At 43.6% G+C, this 24,548-nt stretch overlaps 2 protein-coding genes across 6 annotated transcripts in view; one reads left to right on the forward strand and one right to left on the reverse strand.

Annotated features, from left to right (window-relative positions):
* Positions 1 to 6,855, reverse strand: part of MRPL13 (mitochondrial ribosomal protein L13) — a 50,416-nt gene extending 43,561 nt beyond the window's left edge. Inside the window, exons 1-2 of one of the 3 annotated variants that reach the window (XM_032777232.2) lie at positions 6,738 to 6,855; positions 5,421 to 5,544 (exon numbers count right to left, since the gene is read on the reverse strand). In XM_032777232.2, coding sequence (XP_032633123.1) covers positions 5,421 to 5,544; positions 6,738 to 6,764 — 151 coding nt within the window. In that variant the 5' untranslated portion in view covers positions 6,765 to 6,855. Of the gene's footprint in view, positions 1 to 5,420; positions 5,545 to 6,288; positions 6,627 to 6,737 lie in introns of those variants that run through there. The other 2 variants (XM_075063205.1, XM_075063206.1) reach the window with 2 other exon arrangements.
* The window catches only part of MTBP (MDM2 binding protein), a 321,748-nt gene continuing 304,041 nt past the window's right edge, over positions 6,842 to 24,548 (forward strand). For 2 of the 3 annotated variants that reach the window (XR_012655394.1, XM_032777231.2), the window contains exons 1-6: positions 6,894 to 6,989; positions 9,367 to 9,447; positions 13,153 to 13,226; positions 13,326 to 13,477; positions 20,490 to 20,548; positions 23,256 to 23,400. Coding sequence is in view for 2 of the 3 variants with exons in the window: in XM_032777231.2 (XP_032633122.1) it covers positions 6,914 to 6,989; positions 9,367 to 9,447; positions 13,153 to 13,226; positions 13,326 to 13,477; positions 20,490 to 20,548; positions 23,256 to 23,400 (587 nt within the window). In the remaining variant the exon portion in view is untranslated. Of the gene's footprint in view, positions 6,990 to 9,366; positions 9,448 to 13,152; positions 13,227 to 13,325; positions 13,478 to 20,489; positions 20,549 to 23,255; positions 23,401 to 24,548 lie in introns of all 3 variants that reach the window. The other variant, XM_075063204.1, reaches the window with a different exon arrangement.

Genomic DNA, 24,548 nt, shown 5'->3' on the forward strand with positions numbered 1-24,548 from the left:
TACTTGGCAGAGACCCTACCACGCTGCACACCACTGCAGATAACTGTGAGGAGCTCGAGTCACAGGCTCCTGCTATGAACAATGAGGATGAGGAATATGGGAGACAGGTGATGAAAGATTCAGCTGTGCTGTGCACCAGGAACCATTTTTTATACTACTGCAGTCCAGTCAGTCCCTGCAATCGAGAATGAGCAAGAACATTACAGGGGAACAAACTTTGGGTAAATGTGTAAATAAATTTCCAATTATAGTGATGGCACCCCAAAATTAGCAGGACACAGCTACTGACTTTTCATTAATTTATTCATGCTACAAGAGGTGGAGGTACAACAAAGAGAGAGAAAGTTTCTATCTGTTCTTCATTCTCTTCTAGAGTAAGGTGGGGTGGGGGGGCACGTGGAGCAGTTTGTTTGTCCACAGGGATGTCCCTTGAATCCTCCTGAGAGATCTCGATGGAGCTTCCATGGAAGTATTCTGCCATCCTTTCCCGAAGGTTTTTGGGTTGGCAGCCTTATTTCTTCCTCTGCAATGGGCCACTTTCCCATGCCAGTCAGTGCTTACTTTGACAGGCACCACTGCTGTAAACAGGCTAGTGGCATACTGCTCCAGGTGACTTCAGAATGCTAGCAGCAGCTCTGCTCTCTCTGCATTTGTTACCTTCAGGAGTGAGATATCAGCTATATCACCACCTCCTGTGGGAAATGATGCCAGCATTCAGTGCCAGTGCCCTATATTCAGTTTCATGCAACTGAGCAACTCCCTCCTTGTTTCTCTCACCCCTGGCAGGTCACACTCATGAACGCTTAAGCTGAGAGTGGCAATAGGCACAAGTACAACTTAAATTTTGCTTTCTGTTCCTACTATACTGACAATGGTACTTCTAAGTGTTTTATCTGTAGCTGCGGCTGATGCAGTCTTGAGGGGTTCCCCCTCCACACCAGCAGAATGACTGACACAGATAAGGAGGATATGGAAGGACATGTTCTGTGAGATCCTGCAAGCCAGTGCTGCATCAGACCTAAAACAGAGGTCCTGGGGGGTGAATATTCCAGACCGCATGGAGAAGGAAAGTGCAGCAGGAGAAAGACGCAGGAAAAGGAGAGGGAGATGCACCAGGAAAGGCAGCCAATTCAGATGCTGCAGACTCTTGTGGACCTCCAGGTTCACCAATCCAGGCCTCAACTCCCATTGCCATCTGAGGAGAACTGCGCCTCCCTATACCCCCCTCAGCTCTGCTTATGGCCTCAGGGCCTGCACACCTACACCTACCAACACAAACCATGGAAAGGCATGGACAACCCAGCTTCACTTACACTGATCTGTGAGAGCTTCGACTGATGTATGTGTAGCTACAAATGACTTCAATGTTTCATCCTCTTATTTACTAAGGTTCTTAAATGTTTTTAAGTTAAAGCTGAAGAATTTAAGTGTGGGTATTTTGGAGCTGTTTTCATAAACAGAAGTTTTGTTTTGAAAGTCATTCATCTTTATTAGTTTACAACACATGGTGTATAATGCCTGCTGGTAGTAAAAATAGTGATCTGGTACACTCACAACCAATAAGATCAGTGCCAAACAGTGTAGTCATAACTGTACAAGAGGCATCCCAGCTTGCACTGTCAAGTGATATATGCACAGATATGAAGCAAGACAACTCTGAAACAATCCCCAAACTGCAACGCCAGGTTGAGCACAGTACACTACGGCACATTCCTGTGGCTCGCTGCTTTTTCAAAGCCCCCCTAAGCCACACAGCTCATCTGATAGCTGTTCAAATTCAACAGACAGACAGAGGTTCTACCTCCACACCTGGAGCAACATTTCCCCCTTTGTTTCAAAAATATTATGCAGGACACAACAGGCAGACCATTGGGATATTTTTCACATTGAGATCCAATCTAGTGAGTAAACACCACCAGCATCCTTTCAATTTACCAAAAGCACATTCAACTGTCATTTGCACCAGCTGAGCCTGTAGTTGAATCTTTCCTTTGTTATCAAGATGGCCTGGGTACAGATTCAAGAGCCAGGGTAGGCAGGATCCCTATTAGTATTTCAACATCGCCAATGGTAATCAGTGGTTGAAAAAGAAGGCTCCTTCTTTTAGCTTTCTGAAGAGTACTGTGTCCTTAAATATGCAAGCAGCATGCACCTTTCCTGACCAGCCAGTGAAGCATCACCGGTGATCCTTCAGAGCTTGCATAACCATGTAAAAATAGCCCGGTTGATGTACTCTGTAGCAAGGTGCTCTGGGGCCAAAATAAGAATGTGTCCCCCATCTATTGCGCCACCACAGCTTGGGAACCCCACAGCTGCAAAGCCATCCACTATGTTCTCCACATTGCTGAGAGTAAGAGTTCTGTCTAGCAGACGACTATTAATGGTCCTGTACATTTGCATGATAATGGCCCCCACAGTGGATTTTCCCACTCCAAAATGAATTCCAACTGACTGGTAAGTAATCTGGCATAACAAGTTTCCCCAGTGTGATCGCCACTTGCTTCTCCACTGTTAGTGCAGCTCTCAGTTTGGGGTCCCTGCAATATATGGGTGTGGCAAGTTCAGCACACAGATCCATGAAACTGGCTTACACATCTGAAAGTTCTGCAGTCACTGCTTGTCATCCACCAGTCAGTGCTCATTTCTTGGTCCCAGAAGTGGCACTCCACCATTTGCAGCTGCTCCATGAATGCCACCAACAACCTTGAATTGGTTCTCGCTGTGTACCACAGCAAACTGATCATCAGAAAATCGTGTTCTTTGTGGTTCTTCTTGCAGTTCTGCAAATACCGGAGGATCATGTGTGCCGCATTTGAAACACTCAGACAATAATGCAGAGCGGTACAGGCTCCATGTTTCTGTCAGAGATGGCAGACAGTGACAAGTCCCGTGTGGGTTTGTGGGAAATTGAAAATAGGTGCAAAAATGATGAGATAGATATGATATTATGGGATGGAGAACACTGCATTATGGGAAGCTGACTCCTTCCTTCTAGTCACCCTTGCATGGGTCTTTTCTCGCCAGCCATGCTTTGCCAAAACTACACAAAAGACAATGTGCTCAACAGTGGCAGGCTGCACACTGGGATACTTACCCAGGGTATATTGCACTGTGCATCAACACAAGCACTCCTGGTCAGTACAAGCAGCGCCAATGGAAGGAGCCAAATACGCACACGCACAAGCAATATACTAACTGTGGCGGATGTCAGGGTGGTTAAGCACTGGAATAAATTGCCTCAGGAGGTTGTAGAATCTCCATCACTAGAGATTTTTTTAAGAGCAGGTTAGACAAACACCTGTCAGGAACAGTCTAGATAATACTTAGCCCTGCCATGAGTGCGGGAGACTGGACTAGATGACCTCTCAAGGTCCCCCAGTCCTATGATTCTATGTAAGCCAATAAAACTTGCATCAGCAAAACTTGGTAGACATGGCCTAATGCAGGGGTCCCCAACGTGGTGCCTGTGGGTGCCATGGCACCCGCCAGGGTGTCTACGTGTTCCCTACGTACTGGCTGGCGGACATTCATCCGCCAAAATGCCACCGACAAGCTGCGTCATCCAGAGGCATCGCTGCCGAAATGCTGGCAATTTTCAGCGGTATTTTGGTGGCGATGCCTCTGGATGACACTATTTGTTGGCGGCATTTTGGCAGCGACGCCTATTGACGTTGCCACTTGTCAGTGGAATTTCAGCGGATGCTCATCCGCTGCCACGGTCCTCCGCAGCTCTTCTGGAGCCCGCCAGACAAAAAGGGTTGGGGACCACTGGCCTAATGCATGTATCTATACCATGCCAAGAGTCCCAGATCATTGTGATGTTAAATGTGACTTAACCAATCACCACCCCATTTACAGCTAATTTGCATGCAACAATTTCATTGGTTGTAAAAGGAAGACTGCACACTCCAGCATACCTTCCATTTGCCAAGCATACAAATCAACACAATCCCCATCAATGCACTCACATCCTCATTTGGCACCTGCAGAAATCCACACAACTCTTCCAAAACTACATAGAAATCAACCCAACCAGCACACACAACAAAAACCACAAACATCACTCAAGAAGCCTAGAATTTCTGTTCAGTCAGTGTGAAGCGATGGAAACAGGTATAAGCATAGTAGACAACTCTTTTTGTTTAGAACAGCACCAGATTTGCTCTAATTCTTCAAGTTGCTCCACGTGGGCAGACCCTCACATTGCCTATAAAATGCCTCAGTGAAGGCAATGGGAACCTTCACATGGGTGTAGAGGTTTACCCATATGGGCTCTTTGCAGGATTGGATCCTCAGACTGTACAGCATCAAGGACCTGATACAAAATCCACTGAACTCAGTAAGAGTCTCTCCATAAACTTCAGGCCCTTTGTGAAAGGGGGCTGACTGGTGACTTCAAGTGGGCCAAAATAAATATAAATTTGATTTTTAGTTACATTAAAAAATAAACTGTTTTTTCTGCTGGAAGATTCAGTGGTTTAAAAGTCAACAAGCTGCAAAGAGCATTGGTGCTCTGTCTTAGCTCACCTCTCTTCAACCAATCACACACTGGCAAAGCTCCAACCTTATCTTCATGCACAGAAGATTGTCATTGATGGAACTGGCTTAGCATGTTAGACTATGCCCTCCTCTTCCATGTTTTCACAGCTAACTGGCAGGGGCGGCTCTAGCTTTTTTGCCGCTTCAAGCAAGGCAGTCAGACAGCCTTCGGCGGCATCTGTGGGAGGTCCCCGGTCCCGTGGATTCGGCAGGTTGCCTGCGGGAGGTCCGCCAGTCCCGTGGCTTTGGCGTACCTGTCGCCGAATTGCTGTCGAATCTGCAGGACCGGCAGACCTCTCGCAGGTGCACCGCCGAAGGCTGCCTGACTGCCACCCTCGCAGGGACTGGCAGGGCGCCCCCCGCAGCTCGCCTCCCCAGACACATGCTTGGAGCACTGGTGCTTGGAGCCACTGCTGCTGACTGGCATTTGCTTTCATACATGATGCACAGTGTAGGGAATATTACTGTTATCTGTTTTACAGAAGTTGCTCAGAGGCCTCAAACCAGATTCATGGCTCCATTATGCTAGATGCAATACAAACACACAGGAAGATACAAAATCCCTACCTAGAGAAGCTTAAACATAGGCCAGGGACTATGTGTTTATACAACATCTAGAAAAATGAGACTCATAAGCGCTACTGCAATGTAATTGTTCAGTATTAAATAATACACCGCTTACTTTTATATGAAAGAATAGTTCAGTGACACAAAGCCTTAGGGAGAAAAAAATGAAAGTGGGGACAAAATGGTGAGTCTTAAAGTTTGTAATGAATACCAAAAACACAAACTTAAAAAAAAATATGATTAATGAAATGGAAAGGAAAGGATACCTATAAGTGAAGGAAATCAAGTTTGCCTCAGTTTACTCCAATACTTACTTAGTGCATGATACACAGGCTTATGCTTCCCCTGTAGTCTGATTACACTCATGGCTGCAAGTTTTCCGGGTGGTTGCATCTTCCCATCTATGAGATACCAGGCTCTGGCAAAAGTAGCCCATTGCTAAAGAAGATTGATAAAGTTGTAGTTAATACAGTAAAATAAATACACTCAGCCTAAATAACTCCACAAAACCACAAACATGTTAGGCATTTACAAGAAAATACATTAGGTATTTTAGAGATTAACTATCATGATTTTTGACCAATATATAAATTATTTTTTAGGAAAAAACACCTCTAATCACTGTTTCTAAATACCATACAAACATTAATGTTCAATTATATTTCCCCAAGATTTTAAGAAAGGGTGGGGGAAACTGTAAAGTGCTGTATAAATTATCTTCAATCATGATAATGCTCTGAGGAAATAACTAGAAGTCTTTTCCACTTTCTGGTATTGTTTTCAAAATCTTGATGTCCTCTTATAAATTATTGCTAACTAACAAGATAATAAGAGTTATAGGCCCTCATAATTCTGACTGCTTTCTTTATTTTCATGTGGAGGGGGGGCACAATTCTAAAAGGAAGAATTACAGCTCTGACCCTGCAAACACTTCATTAGTGAAGCACAAGATTAGCAGGAATAGTACTGTTGACTTCCGTAGTTAACACCCTAAACCTGCAAACATTTACACACTTACTTAACTTTACTTAATCCTGCAGACACTTAGGCACCATCTACTACAAACATTTACGCAGAAGCTTAGTTTTACTACTGTCCCAAGAGAGGTGCCCGTTTGTTGGCAGAATCCCGGTCTAAGCGTTTGCAAGATTAAAGCCTATGTTTGTTCCTTCCCTTCGGTACCTGCCATGTTACTTGCTGCCCTACAAAATGAGCGGCTCCATGTGGGCACGATGAGCTCTGCTCGTCTCTCCAGGGAGGGTAAATAAAACAACGCGTGGAAGCTTTACCGGCAGGGGAAACTGCTAGGGAAGCGCGGTCCTTCTGCAGCCCCCTACCTGCCACTCTCCACAGGCAGGAGGGGACAGACTCCTCCCGGGAAGCGGGGCACTTACATCAGGAAACGCCCCGGCCTGGAGGACGCAGCCGGCCCTCGCACCGTAGGGCAGGGACAGCCCATCTCCAGGGGAGAGGGCCCCGCTGCGGAGAGGGGGCTCCAGGCCGAGGACACGCAGCCAGGGAGGGGCAGAGCCCGCGCCCGCCGAGAGAGGAGCCGCCCCAGCGGCCTGCCCGTGGGCTCCCGCCTCCCCTCACCCGGCGAGGAGCCCTGCCCGCGGAGGGGCCGCGCTCACCTGGGCCGCCTTGGTGTAGCTGGCCATGGCGGGTTGGCGGCGCGCTGGGGGAGCCGGTTCGCCGCCGGACCCGGTCCCGACTCCCGGCGGCAGGAAGCGGAAGCGGGGGCCGTGGAGGCGGGAGAAGGCGGTGGCGGCTGCTGAGCGTCCCTGGGAGGAGGCGTCCGGCCGCGGCCATGGACCGGTACCTGCTGTTCGTGAGCTGGGAGGAGCGGAGAGGCCCGCGGGGCGGCGGCGCCGAGCGCGTAGCAGGTGTGGGTGAGCGGGGCTCGGTGGTGGCCACAGAGCCCTGAGGCGAGGCGCTGTGTAGCGCGGGGTCCTGCGCCGCCCGGAGCGGCTCCTCCAGGCACAGCCAGAGGGGAGTCTCGCCGCGGGGCGCTGGTTACGCTGGTGCTGTGCGATGCGCCGCGGGGCCCCGAGCGGGTGAGCCGGCTGGGGCCGGAGGAGTGGGGGGAGCTGTAATTGTGGGGGTACCTAGGACCCCAGCTCTGTGCTGGGTCACGCGTCACTGAGAGGGGCTGTGGCATCACTTCCAGTGTTGTTCGCAGTTCACTGTGGTGGTCAAGACTTTTGTGGCTCTAGAGTTTTGTGTGTCTTTCCCTGCAGCGCACATTTCTGGTGGGACTAGTCCCAGGTTTCAGGCCGGCCGAGTGGATCAAGGGGCGCACAAGTGCCTTCTCCACGCTGCCTTGCGCTCCAGGCCGCTCAGGGAGCTCTGAACAGATTGGTTCGAGCCATCATCATTCCCTCCTCGCTCTGCCATCTGCCAGGAGAGGTTAGGAACAATCCCACCATGCAGCCAGCCGGCAAGGGAGAGGAGCGTGTTTCGTAGAGGATAAAAGAGACCTGCAAAATTGTGGTGTGAGATGTTTACATCCTGTGGTCGTGTTTGCATTGCACCATCACACCAATGTCTAAGGACATAGTCATAGCGGTGATATGCGATAGCACATCTCAAAAGATGGCCTTTTATTATCTCAAAAAAGAGGAATACTCGTGGCATCTTAGACACTAACAAATTTATTTGAGCATAAGCTTGCATAGGCTAAAATCCACTTTATCTGATGCATGCAGTGGAAAATAGAGGAGGAAGATATATATACACAGAGAACATGAAAAATGGGTATTGCCATACACACTCTAGGGAAAGTAATCAGTTAAAGTGAGCTATTATCAGCAGGAGGGGAAAAAAAAACTTTTCTAGTGATAATCAGCATGGCCCATTTCCAACAGTTGGCAAGAAGGCGTGAGTAACAGTAGAGGGAAAAATTAGCATGGGGAAATAGGTTTTACTTTGTGTAATGACCCATCCACTATCAGTCTTTATTCAGTTCTGATTTAGTGGTGTCCAGTTTGTAAATTAATTCCAATTCTGCAGTTTCTCATTGGAGTCTGTTTTTGAAGTTTTTTTGTTGGGGTATTGCGACTTTGAGGTCTGTAATTGAGTGACCAGGGAGGTTGAAGCGTTCTCCGACTGGTTTTTGAATGTTATAATTCTTGACATCTGATTTGTGTCCATTTATTCTTTTGCATAGAGACTGTCCTGTTTGGCCAATGTACATGGCAGAGGGGCACATGATGGCATATATCACATTGGTAGATGTACAGGTGAATAAGCCTCTGATAGTGTCCACTATCCACTATAGTGTCCATTTTTTTCATGCCCTCTATGTATATATCTTTCTACTGTATTTTCTACTGCATGCACCCGATGAAGCTTATGCTTAAATAAATTTGTTAGTCTCTAAGATGCCACAAGTACTCCTCATTTTTTGCTGATACAGACCCATCCGACCCCCCTTGCTCCTTGTCCCCTGACTGCCCCCTCCTAAGACCCCCCCCACCCCAACCGCTCCCCCAGGACCCCACCCCCTATCCATACTCCTGGCCCCGACCATGCCCCCCAGAACCTCCGCCCCATCCAACTGCTCCCTTCCACCTGACTGCCCCCCTGGACCCTCTGTCCCTTATCCACCCCCTACTTCCTGCCCCCTTACCATGCTGCTCAGAGCAGCAGGACTGACAGCTGTGCTGCCCGGCTGGAGCCAGCCATGCCGCTGCACTGCTCGGCAGGAGCTCGCAGCCCTGCTGCCCAGAGCGCCGGTGGCATGGCCAGCTGAGACTGCGGGGAGGGGAGACAGCAGGGGAGGGGCCAAGGACTAGCCTCCCCAGCTGGAGCTCAAGGGCCAGGCAGGATTGTTGAGCGGGCCAAATTGCCCACCTCTGATCTAGTCTGATCTTCTGTATAACACAGTCCATAGAACTTCTCCAAAATAATTTTTAGAGCAGATCTTTTAAAAAATATTCAGTCTTGATTTAAAAATTTTCAATAAGGGAGAATCCACCTAGACCCTGGGTAAATTGTGGCAAGTGGAACTTTCTTATAGGTAGGAAAGTGCAAGCTCCCGTGATATTGCTCTTGTGAGTTCTCTTCCTGGCTGGATGAGTCACAACATCTGTCAGGCCTCAAAACAGGCTCTTCTTTGCATATTCTTTAAAGGCACACTCTGCTAAACAGACACCCAAGACTAACTGGATCTGTTGGCCTAACTAGCAAGTTTTCTGGCATTTGCAAGAAAGGAAGGCTTTGTTTTTGTGTTTTCTATTAATAGAAACTTGTTTTTTGCAGGTATAACTGTGGCAAATGTTTATAACCTTCTGAAAGAAAATTGTAGAACCTTTATAAATGAGGATGTAAGCACTTTCCCAGGTAAATATAGTGGCAAATAACAATATAAAAGAAATGTAATTGTGGTTGTTGTTTTTTAACCAGGGCTCGAAAAATCATGTGCCCTGGGCAAATAGGAAAGTTTGACAAATGAATGTCATCACTCTTTGCAGAATCTGTGCTTTCATTTTTTTAAAAATCCACAATTAAAGCTATTATATTTATGAAGAAAATCTTCCAAACATGAAACAAGTATAACCAATGCAGATTTAGCCAGAAAAAACTCCTGACAGCCACAGTGTCTGGTACAGTCTGTGGCTTTCCCAAGCCACAACAGGTGTTTTCATTGCTGTTCAGAACAGGGCAGTAGTGAAACTGACAAATTGAGTCACTTTCAATTTGCTGCTGTTTGGGAAGCCATGAAGTCTTCCCTCGACTCCCCGTGTGCGGGAAGTAGCCAGGTGATTGGGAGTAATGTAAAATAGTAGACACCTCCACCCATCTTTGCAGCCAGGAGAAGGAGTTTCAGGGGTATGAGGTGGAACAGAACAAATGCTTTTTCTCTCTTCTAGCAGTTGATTTAGGGGATTTCATGTGTTTTAGGCTACATCTACACTACCCGCCGTATCGGCGGGTTACGATCGATTGCTCGGGGATCGATATATCGCGTCTCATCTAGACGCGATATATTGATCTCCGAGCACGCTTATATCGATTCCGGAACTCCACCAACCCCAACGGAGTTCCGGGAGCGGCGGACATTGATCCCACGCAGTGAGGACGGGTGAGTAATCCGATCTTAGATATTCGACTACGTAGCTGAAGTTGCATATCTAAGATGATTTTTCCCCATAGTGTAGACCAGCCCTTAGAAACCTGTGGGCAGGAAGCTGGAATGAAAGATAGGACCTTTAAACAATGTCCTGGAATAGCTCTCTGACAGGAACCCCAGCATTTTCCCCGCCTTGCCCAGCAGCTTAGTGGAAGGAAGGGGGAGGGGACTGCTTCAAATCTGAGCATTGCCAAGACAGTCACATTTCCTTCTCCCACCTGTTTTCCATATTTTTCTCTGACTAATAGGCTTAGTTCTCTAGATATTAGGTGTTTGTAGAATTTCCAAGCCTGATGGATGAGTGTGGGCAGGAGAAAGAGAGTGAAAGGACTGATGGGATAATTTGAAAAGGAGAAATAAGATATGTAGTGAAATTTTTGTAGTGAGACATTATGTAGGGAAAATGAGAGAGGCAGACACAAAAGGTGGGTTGATGGAGAAAAGAGGAAATGGATACAGAGGACAACTCAAGAAAAGATAATGATTTATCATCAGAAAGAAAGAAGAAAGCAACTGGAGTGAAGCTAGGAAGGGAAAGAGGGGATAAGACATGCAAGAGAGATGTAATAAGTTCCAAAGAGCTTGTCAAACTGTAGCTGTCAATATTTTTGCTAAATAGTATTTGAGCAAATTCCAGTGAAACATGTTGAATAATATAGTCAAATTATTTTTCTGCTTTTTCAGTAAAACTTAGCGGTAAGCTACATCTTAAAAAAGTAATAAATAGAACATTGACAATATTATAGTTAAATACAGTACACATTATATATTTTATTCCTTCAGTCATGAAGGTAAAGCTTGTCTGTGTGTGAAACAGTACTTTCTCAGGAGCCAGAGACTGTGGAATCAACTTCCACATAAACTAAGGACCATTGTAAACCTCACACTTTCTGCTCTAAGGCAAGGCTCATCTCTTTGATTTTGTCTTTTTAACATAAATACATAGACATGTACACTTAGAAAATAATAAGCCCTGCCATTACCGGCAACAAGGCATTCCACTACACACACTTCTCCCACGGGGAAATGGTAGAAAAGAAACAAAATGTGACAGATTTTATTCACATTTCTTAATCTACTACTGGAAGATGCTCTAATACTATATTGATGAGCGTGGTATAAGAATCTGTATGGAATCCAAGGTATGTGGCTTTGGGTAGTAGGAAATGTGGTCTCTCAGGTATTTTTTATTTTGACTCGTAAGTGTCAGGTAAAAAATTGTTGTCCAAAAACTATATTAATATACAGGGTTGTGGCTTGTTTCCAGCAGCCAAGACGCTGTGGTTTAGTGGCAGTAAAGTCAAACAGTAAGAATAGCAGACTGAGTTTTCTCCAGGTCTGCCACTCACTCATGGCAACACCTTGTTCAGGTCCTACCCATTATACTGTAGCTAAGGACTTACCCTGTGAGGTGATGAACTCCTTATCTCCCATGATCGGAGCCTTCATTATTATACTTGTGGTCCCAGGTTTATTATTATTAAATGATATTCTCTATGCCCTGGTTCATTTTAATGGATGTAATACCTGTAAAGCTTGCAGAGACATTGTAATGAACATTTGTAAAGTGCTTTGAGATCCTCTGATGAACATGTACAAATGTCTAAGGTGCCAGAAACTCACTATTTAATTTCAGAGTATTCCATTACCGATTTACTCAATCAACAATCAACCTATTAATCTCTGATAGCTATTGTATTTGTGTGACTTATATAGGACAATTGTGACCTCACTGAATACTATGGCTATAGCTTTCTGCTGGTCAGGAATGACTGGATTTCAAAACAACTAAACAAAGTAATTTGTTAATTTTCAGGCAAAAAAGTGAATTAATTACTTTACAAAATATAATTAACTGATCTGGATATGCTCTGTTTGTTTGTTTATGGTCAGCCCATTACCTCCAGTGGAGAGCTGATTATGAGCCATGAGGAGGGACCCAGCTTTTAAATTAAGCAGTTTGAGAGGAGTTATCAAACCACTGAGCTGGCAGTGTTGTTTACAGCCTTAGGGAAGTCACTGCAATGCACTGTATTGTTGATTTAGAGAAAACATTAATCTCTCATTCTATCAACCATCTGAGCAGGCTTATGAGTGTTGTGATTCAGCTGAGGTATGTGCATAAATTGTGTGAGGGGATAATTGTGAAGAATCAAACTGAGAAATTCTCTTACATTATCCTTGGTACAATTGGAGGCTCACAAATGACTTAATGCCTGTGGCTTTAGTTGTGATGCCAACAGAAAACTACTGCTTAAGCAACAGTGACATATTAAAATGTACATGTTAAGCACATTTTGCTACAAAACTAAGATGCAAATATGACATTCCAATGCTAGTAACTTTTACCATGTACAGATTCACCACCATTCAGTTTAGTCTAGCATGATTTGCAATTTTTATGCATGCCTTACCTATGCTACAATACAGCCATATTGGGGGAACTGATTACAAGGCAGTTGCTCCTATTATTACTGGTAATTGGTTTCAACCAGTCTGGAATGGAATCAATTTGTAGTGCAGACTGGACCTTCAACATAGCTATAGGCTAAAGCCCTAATATTCTGCACATATACTACAAATTAGGACAGTGTTTGTTAGCATGTTGGGGGTAACCATATTATAACCAGGTTACCTGATATAGTTGTATTTGTAACATAGACAGGTCCTCAGATGACCTAGAGCCTGCATTGATAGAGGGCAAATTATAGCCAAAGGGAGGGGGGGAAGGCTGTATTTGCCTGAAAAGTTATATATGATTAGGTTACTTACATTTCTAACTCAAACAGTAAAGTAAGGTCACAAGTGAAAATCTTAATTTAGAATTGTTGTAAGAAGGAAATGAAATTGAAATAGGAAGAATGAACTGTGTGGATTGCTTTTGATGTTTAAAAAAATGTTTTGTTCCTCTTTAGCGTGTTCTGTGGCTGGCGTTCCAGGTATGAGGAAATGGCATTTTGCAAATCAAGTTATATATGATTTCTATCAGGTAAGAAGAAAAACAGTTCTGTAACTCTTCTGCTGACTGTGCAAATTTTGATTAACATAAATCAGCACTTTGACTAATAAATTCCTTTTGCTTTATTAGTTTTGTAGTTCTGACTGGGACGAGATCAATGTTGGCATGAAGAAAGATGAAAATGAAAACTCTCTCCATACCAGTATAGAAGAATGCGTGGGTGCTATTCAGAGTTTTGAGGAGGAAGACAGTAGCAGCAGAGAGTCACTGTCAATGATTGAGTATGCTTATTATATTTTTATTGAAACATGTAGTGATTCAGATTGGATACAGAACAAGGGAACCAAGAGAACGAATTAGTTCTTTTGATAATAGTTTGTGTCCATTTTAATTAATCAGCAACCCCCCCCCCAAAACCTTTAAATCCAAAATTCAGTGTGGTTTTACATGACTCTTAACTTTTATGAAATAACAAAATAACTAAGATATTTTAAGGTAAAAAGTCATGTAAAGCCACGCTGAATTTTGGATTTAAAGGTTTTTCATTAATTCTAACTGCTGACTTAATTAAGATGCCAAGACAGGCATGAAACATATGTCCCCTTTTTGTTTTACATCAAGATGCTTGAACCCGTCAGTTAAACGTAAATATAGGGGATTGATTTTTGTTCTGTGCTTCATAAGAATTTTGACATAATTTCAAAGTATCACAAAAATGTTTGTTTATGCTTGCTAATCTGTCATTTTACTTCAAGCGGTTCAGTGACTAGAATACCTAATACTTTGCCTGTCTTGAATGATGTTTGTATGCACAGTTAAAATTTATATTATATTCTTATTTTATTTCCTTGAAAGGGTCCATTGTAGTGACAGGCTCCAGGATTTTCAAAGGAGCCTCAGGCAGTCAGGTGGTCAAATCTCGGTGAAATGAGTGTCTAATATAGCTGGTCAAAAAATATATAGAAACATTTTCCACTGGAGAATGCAGATGGGTCAGAACCAAAACCATGAGAATGTGCTGACTTCAACAATTTTGTTTGTTTTGACTTTATTGGTTTGATTAATTTAATTTTGGTTTTTATAATAAGTATAACATATTACATTTAATACTAGATATTGATTTGACGTTATTGAATCATGTTGTTGATTCCAATTTGAAATTTTTGGAATATTTGTTCCAAGGGAAATTTTGGAATTTTGTCTTTTTGTTCAAATTTTGAACAAAAACAAATTTTGAAATGTCAGAATTTCTGACGGAACAGAAATTCCTGCTTCCCGTTAGTGCTCATGTCTAACTATTTTAGGTCCCTTTAATAATCCCAGGTGTATCATATAATCTGTTATAATTCTGTTTAGTCTTTATCTTGAAATGATAGAGTGAAAAGAGGTTAAAGTAAGTTTATGGAGAGAATGGAGAGCAGACAAATAAGTAAAACAAGTTTAAATGCATGTTGAAAACTGAAAAACCTATAAGAACAGCCATATTGGGTCAGACCAAAGGTCCATCTAGCCCAGCATCCTGTCTTCTGACAGTGGCCAATGCCAGGTGTCCCAGAGGGAATGAACAGAACAGGTAATCATCAAGCGATGCATCCCATGTCACCCATTCCCAGCTTCTGGCAAACAGAGACTAGGGATTCTATCCCTGCCCATCCTGGCTAATAGCCATTGATGAACATATCCTCCATGAATTTATCTAGTTCTTTTTTGAAACCTGTTATAGTCTTGGCATTCACAACATCCCCTGGCAAGGAGTTCCACAGGTTGACTGCGCGTCAAAAATACTTCCTTTTGTTTGTTTTAAACCTCCTGCCTATTAATTTCATTTGGTGACCCCTAGTTCTTGTGTTATGAGAAGGAGTAAATAACACTTCCTTATTTACTTTCTCCACATCAGTCCCAGCCTTATTAATCTCTCCTCAAACGGCAGCAATTCCATACCCCTAATCATTTTTGTTGCCCTTTTCTGAACCTTTTCCAATTCCAATATCTTTTTTGAGATGGGGCGACCACATTTGCATTCAGTATTCAAGATGTGAGCATACCATGGATTTATATAGAGGCAATATGATATTTTCTGTCTTATTATCTATCCCTTTCTTAATGATTCTCAATATTGTTTGCTTTTTTGACTGACACTGCACATTGAGTGAATGTTTTCAGAGAACTATCCACAATGACTCCAAGATCTTTCTTGAGTGGTAACAGCTAATTTAGAGCCCATTGTTTTATATGAATAGTTAGGATTATGTTTTCCAGTGACTTTGCATTAATCAACATTGAATTTCATCTGCCATTTTGTTGCCCAGTCACCCAGTTTTGAGAGATCCTTTTGTAACTCTTTGCAGTCTGTCTGGGACTTAACTATCTTGAGTAGTTTTGTATCATCTGAAAATTTTGCCACTTCACTGTTTACCCCCTTTTCCAGGTTGTTTATGAATATGTTAAATAGGACTGGTCCTAGTACAGACTTCTGGAGGACACCACTATTTACCTCTCTCCCTTCTGAAAACTGACCATTTATTCCTACCCTTTGTTTCCTACCTTTTAACCAGTTACCGATCCATGAGAGAACCTTCCCTCTTATCCCATGACTGGTTACTTAGCTTAAGAGTCTTTGGTGAGGGACCTTGTCAAAGGCTTCCTGAAAATCTAAGTACACTATATCCACTGGATCCCTCTTGTCCACATTCTTGTTGACTTCCTCAAAGAATTCTAGTAGATTAGTGAGGCATGATTTCCCTTTACAAAAAAAACGTGTTGATTATTCCCCTACAAATTATGATTATTGATGTGTCTGACAATTTCGTGTTTTACTATAGTTTCAACCAGTTTGCCTGGTAAAGAAGTCAGACTTACCAGCCTGTAATTGCCGGGGTCACCTCTGGAGCCTCTTTAAAAAGTGGTGTCACGTTAGCTATCTTCCAGTCATTTGGTACAGAAGCTGATTTAAATGATAGGTTACAGACTACAGTTAGTAGTCCTGCAATTTCACATTTGAGTTCCTTCATAACTCTTGAGTAAATACCATCAGGTCCTGGTGACTTATTACTGTTTAGTTTATTAATTTGTTCCAAAACTTCCTCTAATGACACGTCAATCTGGGACAGTTCCTCAAATTTGTCACCTAAAAAGAATGGTTCAGGTTTGGGAATCTCCTTCACATCCTCAATGGTGAAGACCGATGCAAAGAATTCATTTAGTTTCTCTGCAATGGCCTTATCGTCCTTGAGTGCTCCTTTAGCAACTTGATCGACCAGAGGCCCCCCTGGTTGTTTAGCAAGCTTCCTGCTTCTGATGTACGTAAAAAAAATTTTATTACTTTTTGAGTCTCTGGCTAGCTGTTCTTCAAATTCTTTTTTAGCCTTCCTAATTGTATTTTTACACTTCATTTGCCAGAGTTTATGCTCCTTTCTGTTTTCCTCACTAGGATTTAACTTCCACTTTTTAAAGGATGCCTTTTTGCCTATCACTGCTCCTTTTACTTTGTTGTTTAGCCACAATGGCACTTTTTTGGTTCTCTTACTATGTTTTTTAATTTGGGGTATACATTTAATTTGAGCCTCTATTACGGTGTCATTAAAAAGTTTCCATGTTGCTTGCAACGATTTTACTTTTGGTGCTGTACCTTTTCATTTCTGTTTAAGTAACTTCCTCATTTTTTGTGTAGTTCTCCTTTCTGAAATTAAATGCTACAGTGTTGGGCCCTTGTGGTGTTTTCCCTGCCACAGGAACATTCAGTTTAATATATGATGGTCACTATTACCAAGCGGTCCAGCTATATTCATCTCTTAGGACCTGATCCTGTGCTCCACTTAGGACTAAATCAAGAATGCCTCTCCTCTTGTGGGTTCCAGGACTAGCTGCTCCAAGAAGCAGTCATTTAAGATGTCAAGAAACTTTATCTCTGCATACTGTCCTAAGGTGATCTGTACCTAGTCAATACAGGGATAATTGAAATCCCCCATTATTGAGATTTTTTTTGTTTTAATAGCCTCTCTAATCTCTCTGAGCATTTCACAGTAACTATCTCCATCCTGGTCAGGTGGTTGGTAATCTATCCCTACTGCTATCTTCTTATTATTCAAGCACAGAATTGCTATCCATAGAGATTCTATGGTGCAGTTTGGTTCATTTAAGATTTTTTACTTCGTTTGACTATGCTTTCCTTTATGTATAGCACAACTCCCCCACCAACACGACCTGTTCTGTCCCTCCAATATATTTTGTACCTGGTATTACTGAGTCCCATTGATTATCCTCATTCCACCAAGTTTCTGTGATACCTGTTATATCAATATCCTCATTTAATACAAGGCACTGTAATTCACTCATCTTATTGTTTAGACTTCTAGCATTGGCATATAAAGACTTGTCACTTTTTAGCTGCCTTCCATTACATGATTTAATTGAAAGAAACTTTTTTTCATTTGACTGTTTCTCATCAGATCATACCTGTATTTTATCTGCCATACTCTCCTGCTTACTAGGATTTATGAAATCTCCATTTATAGATCCTCCCTGAAGGGATGTCTCTGTCTGAACCATGTGCTCCTCCACACCTGTTGATTTTCCCCCAGTTCTTAATTTAAAAACTATAATATGTACTAATGCATTATGGGAAAAAATTTCCACTAAAAGAGCCAGTCGGTTATTCTCTGAAACATAGCAGTGTGTCTTCAAATATACTTTGTAAAATCAGGCTTTTAGTTTTTGTATACACAGTTTTGTTATTCTGATGATAATGTACAAAAGTTATTTCCAAGTAACATCAGATATAGGATCTTCACTACAGTATTTTTTACTTTGTCTAATGGGGAGAATTTTGGCAGTGCTACCGCAGATGTAACACCCACACACTTGGGTAGGTGCCATGTATCTACACTCAAAACTTCTCTCAAGAGAGCACTGACATTCATACCACTGTTGTTGTTATTTCACTTGCTCTGAGCAAAGATAAAACACAATTGCATCCTCCACGGGGTCCCTCTGCACCATCGTAACACCAGCATGGCCTAGACATGACAGTTGCAGTAGTGCAGTTGGTTCTCCCAGTACTACTCCACAGTGTTCTTGCCCACAGTTCAGTGACATTTCTGATAGGTCTCTTTCACTTGGTTATTCACACTCCATCTCCTCTATGTAGGCCAGAGAGCAGCTGGGGTAGTACTCAGCTGGGGTCTTGGCTCTGCTTTTCACTTGCTTTTCCCATTTTCTCCCCCTTCTTGTTTTCAAAGGCACAGAGTCCTAATACTAGCAAAACTTCATTTTAGGTTTTTTTCTTTGGCTTTTTAGCAATTTATAATCTGCATAATAAAGCTTTTGTATAACTGAAACACGTTAGAACTCCAACAATAAACTTTTAAAAGGGGAAGTGGTTATGCCTCATGGGGAGCCAAGCAGGATCTCTTCCATGACAACAAGGCTTACATCGTTCCCCTCACAACATCTTAGTGGAGATACAAAAGAGAAGGAGATGGTTAATCCAACAATAATAACTAGGGCCCTACCAAATTCACAGTACATTTTGGTCAATTTCGTGGTCATAGGGTTTTAAAAATCATAAAATTTCATGATTTCAGCTATTTAAATCTGAAATTTCATGGTGTTGTAATTGTAGGGGTCCTGACCCAAAACGGAGTTGTCGGGGGAGGGGGGTACTACTACCCTTACTTCTGCACTGCTGCTTGTGGTAGCGCTGCCTTCAGAGGTGGGCAGCTGGAATGGGGTGGCTGCTGTCTGGGAGCCCAGCTTTGAAGGGAGAGCTTCTGCCAGCAATAGCGCAGAAATGGTATGGTACTGTCACCCTTACTTCTGCGCTGCTGCCAGCGGAGCTAGGTCCTCAGTCAGCAGCTGCCATTCTCTGGCCACCCAGCTCTGAACGAAGCAACTCAGAAGTAAGAGTGGCATGGTATGGTATTGCCACCATTAATTCTGGGCTGCTGCTGCTGACAGGGTGCTGCCTTTAGAGCGGGCATTTGGCCAACAGCCACTGCTCTCTGGCTGCCCAGCTCTGAAGGCAGCACCGAAGTAAGTGTGACAATACCGCAACCCCGCCCCCCCCCCCCCCCCCAAAATAACCTTGCAACCCCACTGCAAATCCTTCTTGGGTCAGGATCCCCAATTTTAGAAATGCCGGTCTCCCTTGTGAAAGCTATATAGGATAGGGTAAAAGTACACAAAAGACCAGGTTTCGCGGTCCATGATGCGTTTTTCATGGCCAGGAGTTTGGTAGGGCCCTAATAACTAAAAATCCAAAAAGCAAAACAGCTATGTAACAAAATATGAACTCATTATCGTAATCACAAGAAAAACAGTAGTAGGAACACAAGCTTCTTGCCTTCTCAACTATGATCACTCCAAAAAGGGGATGCTCACTCTTGCAAAACTCAGGATGCTAGGTCTAAACTTGATTAATTGTGACACAACATTTGCTCAGGTGACTTGAATTCAGAGAAGAGCTTATGAAAAAAATCCCCAAACACTTCTAAAGAACAAATTACAAATCTTGATAGTGAGGAAATGGCAGCATAGAGCACAGATTATTAATATATAGAGTCGTTGGCATTCTAGAGATATTAGGGTTTTTTTAACTTTAGAGGGAATCAGTTGACTATACTTTTTTTTTTCTGGCTGTTTGAAATCTTAGATACTTAAATTCCTAGAGTTTTTAAGTTTAAAATCTAGACTTTTATGTAGTGAAGGCATAAATGGTGTAAGTTCTTATGCTGTCCCTTGTACCAAGATAAGGCATGCCTTGCATGTTTCTTCTGGAAAATAAGATTATACATGTAAATTTAGTAGATGCTATTGTAATAGATAAATGTGCAGTACTGAGAATGAAATTACTCATATTAAATGTAAGTAGTAAAATACATAGAATGGGTAGTTATCCATTACTGTTAATATGTTGATAGCTATAGTACTACACAGCAGAAGATTGTAAAAAGTTGTAAATGAAGCTGAAGATTTTACCTTTGGTTACTTGCTTTGAGAGGCAGCATAGACTAGTGGACAGATCAGAGCTGGGAGCCAGATACTCTTGAATTCTAAACTCAGTTCTACCACTGACTCTGTGGCCTTAGGTTAAGTGATTTCTCCATCTGCCTTTGTTTCTCTGTAAGTAAAATGGAAGTGTCAGTGATTCCGTGCAGGGTTAATATGGTGGTTGCTTAGTGCTTTGAAGATGTAGTGCACTTTCATAAAGTGCTAAATATCATTACTGATAATTTAGTTCTGGATAATTTTGTATATAAACTTTTTTTTCAATCTGGTAACCCTCTTTAATTTCAGTGTCTATGAAGAATCTGCAGAGAGTCTACATCAGTTATCGGACAAACTCCCTGCTCCTGGTAATTTCACAAGCTTGTGTTTATCTTGAAGGTCCCTGTTCTGAGGAGCTTGCAATCTAAGGACAGATAGTTAGACAGACATTAAGGGAAGGGGAGCAGCAACTAAGGAATTTTGAAATGTCAGCTAGTTTCAGTCTAGGTGGCATTGCAGAAGTGGGTACTTCAGGGACTTAAACATGGACAGGGCATTTGCCTTGTGAATAAGCTCAGAGAGGTTGGACCATGCATGTGGTGTGGAAGAAGTGATGGAGGTAACTGACTGTGAGAAAGCAGATGGAGTTGAGAACATTGGCAGAAAGGGGATGGAGGGTAGATAACATGAAGCCCAATGTGTGAGTAAGGAGGAGGCATTATAGAGAGTTTTGAAGCTTAAATTTTATTCACTAGCTGATGGGGTGTCAATGGAGACATCGAAAGGAGAGTAATGTTCAAATCAACAGGCAAGGAAAATGACTGGACTGAAGTGAGCAATGTGTTTTTTTGGGAGGTCAGAGTGGAGGATGTCAAAGCAGAATATAGAGGGCCTGAATGGCAGATTTCACTGTGGGGGATGGAAAGAGAAGTATACACCTTGGAGATGTTGACGAGAATGAAGCAAGACACAGTCTGGTTGCGTGGGGCAAGGGAGAAGGAGGAATCAAAAATTACCTGTATATCATTGACTTGAGTCACAGAGCTGGAGTTGTTGGGGGCTGGAGTTTAAAGGCTGGAGTTGTTGATGGTGATAGAGAGGGGAGGGAAGTAGAGAATGTTTGGGAGAGAAGATAATGCATTTTGGTTTTCCTGTGAAGTATAAACTGATGACAAGACATCAAAGAGGAGAAGATAGATAAAGCAGGAGTTGGCAACCTATGGCACGACTGCCAGTGGTGGCACGCAAGCCGATTTTTAATGGCACGCCAAGGTCCTGGCCACCGGCCTCACTCAGCCCACTGCTGGCCTGGGTGAAGGGAACCCCAGGCTGGTAGTGGGCTGAGCGGAGCCAGTGTCTGGAACCCCAGCCCGCTGCTAGCCCAGAGTCCTGGCCGCTCATCCCGCTGCTGGCCTGGACAGATGGAACTCCGGGCTGGCAGGGGGCTGAGCGAAGCCAGCGTCTGGAACCTTGGCTGGCAGGAGCCAGCGGACGGAACTCCAGACTGGCAGTAGGCTGAGCTGCTCAGCCTGCCGCTGCTCTAGGGTCCTGGCCGCCAGCTCCGCTCAGCCCGCTGCTGCTCTGGGGTTCCGGCTGCCAGACCCTTGCCAGCCGAGGTCCTGGCTGCTGGGACCCCAGCTGGCAAGGGACCAGCAGCCAGAACCTAGAAGGGAAAGTAAGGGGGAGCGTGCATGCTCGGAGCTTGCCGATGCTGGGGCACTCCGCTGCGGCTGGAGGCACAGCATGTGGTGCGCTCCCAGCTAGGGTCCTGCTGGCTGCCGGAACTCTCTGGCAGGCTGGCGCTGGCGGCCCTGTGCACTGGACTAAGCAGCAGGCAGTCAGGCAAGTCAGAAGGGCCAGCGGGATGCGCGGTGGAGGTGTCTGCGTTCCAGCCTGTCCTGCTGCTTCTCTCTTGCCACTGTGGCTGGATACCAGGACACTACAGGCACGTGCCATCCCTGCGGCATGCACAGCTGCGGCCCCTCGGGGGGAAGGGGAAGGGAGCAGCAGCCAGGGGGTCTTCTGCCACTGTCCCCCATTTGCTTGCAGATGCAGTGCCCCCACATAGCTGGCCCACAGTTCCCTTGACAGGAACAGAAACAGTGGGGGGCAAGGACCCATCCAGGTGACCTGGCTGCAACTGGTACTGTCCCAGGCCAGCCCCAAGTCCCCGTCTCCCTGGGACCTCCCCCTGCACCCCCCAACCCCCTGCCCTGAGCCCCTCATGCCACTCAACCCTGACTCCTGCACATCCCATTCTCCCAGTCCTGACTCCTGCATCATCCACATCCCCACCCCGTACCCTGAGCCCCTCAACGCCCTGCCATGAATGCTCCCCCCCCCCACACGTCCCCAGCCCTTGAGCTCCTCCCCTTGAGGGGGGTTGCAATGTGACAGTACCTGTAAGAAATGTAAGTTACTTTCACCCCTGCTGGAACCCCAGATCAGCAGCAGACTGAGCAGAGCCAGCGATGAGCTGAGCGGCTCATCCCGCTGCTGGTCTGGGGTTCCGGCCACTGGTCTCACTCAGCCCACTGCCAGCCTGGGGTACTGGCAGCCAGCCCAGGGCTCTGCCCCTGGTCTCGACCCAGCGCTCTTCAGCCACCTTCCTGCTGTAGCCCACATTGGAAAACTCAGCAAGGAAAAGCAAGGGCAAGGATCGCACTAAACTGATAAGATCTGCATTTTAATCTTATTTTAAATGAAGCTTGTTAAATATTTTAAAAACTTTATTTACTTTAAATACATCAATAGTTTATTTATATAATATAATATAAATTTATAGAGAGAGACCTTCTAAAAACGTTATAAAGTATTACTGGCACGCAAAACCTTATATTACATTGAACTGAAAAGTTGCCTACCCCTGTGCTAAAATTCCAATAGCAGTGTTTCAAGTCTTATTCCTACATTTCTTGATTCTGCCCCTTTAACATATCTGATCACAATCAACAGTAAAGCATATTTTCTTAGAATGTTTTATAAATTTGTCTTTCTCTTTGAAATGAGATGTATGCTTGGCTCTGCAATGGCATAGTATCACATTAATTTGCATCGTATGTGTTTTATTTACAGGAAGAGCCATGGTTGATGTAATACTACAGTCTGCTGAAAGAGATGCCCCCAAGTTAAAAGATTGCTTACCTGCTGTTGGTGCCCTGAAACATCTGAAAGAATGGCATTCTGCAAAAATCACTATAGCAACAAATGATTATAAAGGGTAAGATTTTTTTTAATTGTTCAGGCAGGTGCATTATTTATTTTGCGTGAACATACATTACTGTTTTTAAATAAAGCTTATGAAATGTCTTAGTTCTTGACAGGTATTCTTTAGGGAAGTATGGATTTCTGTCTTAGAGAAGAAGAGGAGCTAGCCAGACAATTCTATTGCTGTAAATACATGCTTTCAGCAAAGGGGCCGACAGAAATGCAAGCATTTAAAATGCCCCTAATTTCTACAGCATAGTACATAAATATATTTGATCTCATTTTACTTAATTTTCCCTCATATATCTAGTTTTCCCTGATATCCTGGCTTCATTTTACATTACATATTATATAAAGTTAATATATTACAACACACACAATTATTATTGATTAACTTCGAATCTGGGTTTGTAATTTTTATAAAATGGGTATCAAGATGGTGTTTTTGTCTTTTGAAGTTAAGACTATTGAATATTTTTAATTACACACAAGTTTGCTGATTGCCTATTACCCTCCCACCTAGTCAGCTCTGTGTAAAATATAGAATGACTTTGGATATGTTTTATATTTAACGACAAGTTTAACCACAAGTCAGTTGCTTTTTTCCCCATGAAGAGAATTGGGAACTAGAGTGTAGGGGTACCTAAGCTTTGTGTCCAATAAGTAGGCTCAATCCTCCATTCTCTTGCTGTCATTTGCCATAACCATGTACTTTCTTTCAAATCCAAGCCTGGAATGTGGGACAGAGTGTTAATCCCATAATATGTTACAGTGCTTGAGATCTGGTCAACAAATTTGTGATTAAAACAAGGAAACTAAATGTAGTCCTGAAATAAATGCCTGTAGCTAGAGAAAATATTTACTTGTCATAAGACACCTGCTAGTACACACAGAGGAAGATGGAAAAACTATCATGATCAATTTATCACAATGGAAAATTCCTTCCTGATTTCAAGTATGGTAGTCAACACTTCCCTATGCAACCTGCTTCGGATCAAGTAGGCTTAGCTCCGTGCTGTGCTGCATATCCCTTATGCATAATGAGGCAACCTAGTCCTGCTCTTACAACATGTAAACCCACAAACAATGAGCAAGGGTAGGGAGATCCTCTAGTTGGCAAGAGAAGCCAATGTCTTCCCTTTCCATCCATGCCTCCTTATT

Source organism: Chelonoidis abingdonii, chromosome 2 (genome assembly GCF_003597395.2).
Source record: "Chelonoidis abingdonii isolate Lonesome George chromosome 2, CheloAbing_2.0, whole genome shotgun sequence".
Taxonomy (NCBI): domain Eukaryota; kingdom Metazoa; phylum Chordata; order Testudines; family Testudinidae; genus Chelonoidis; species Chelonoidis abingdonii.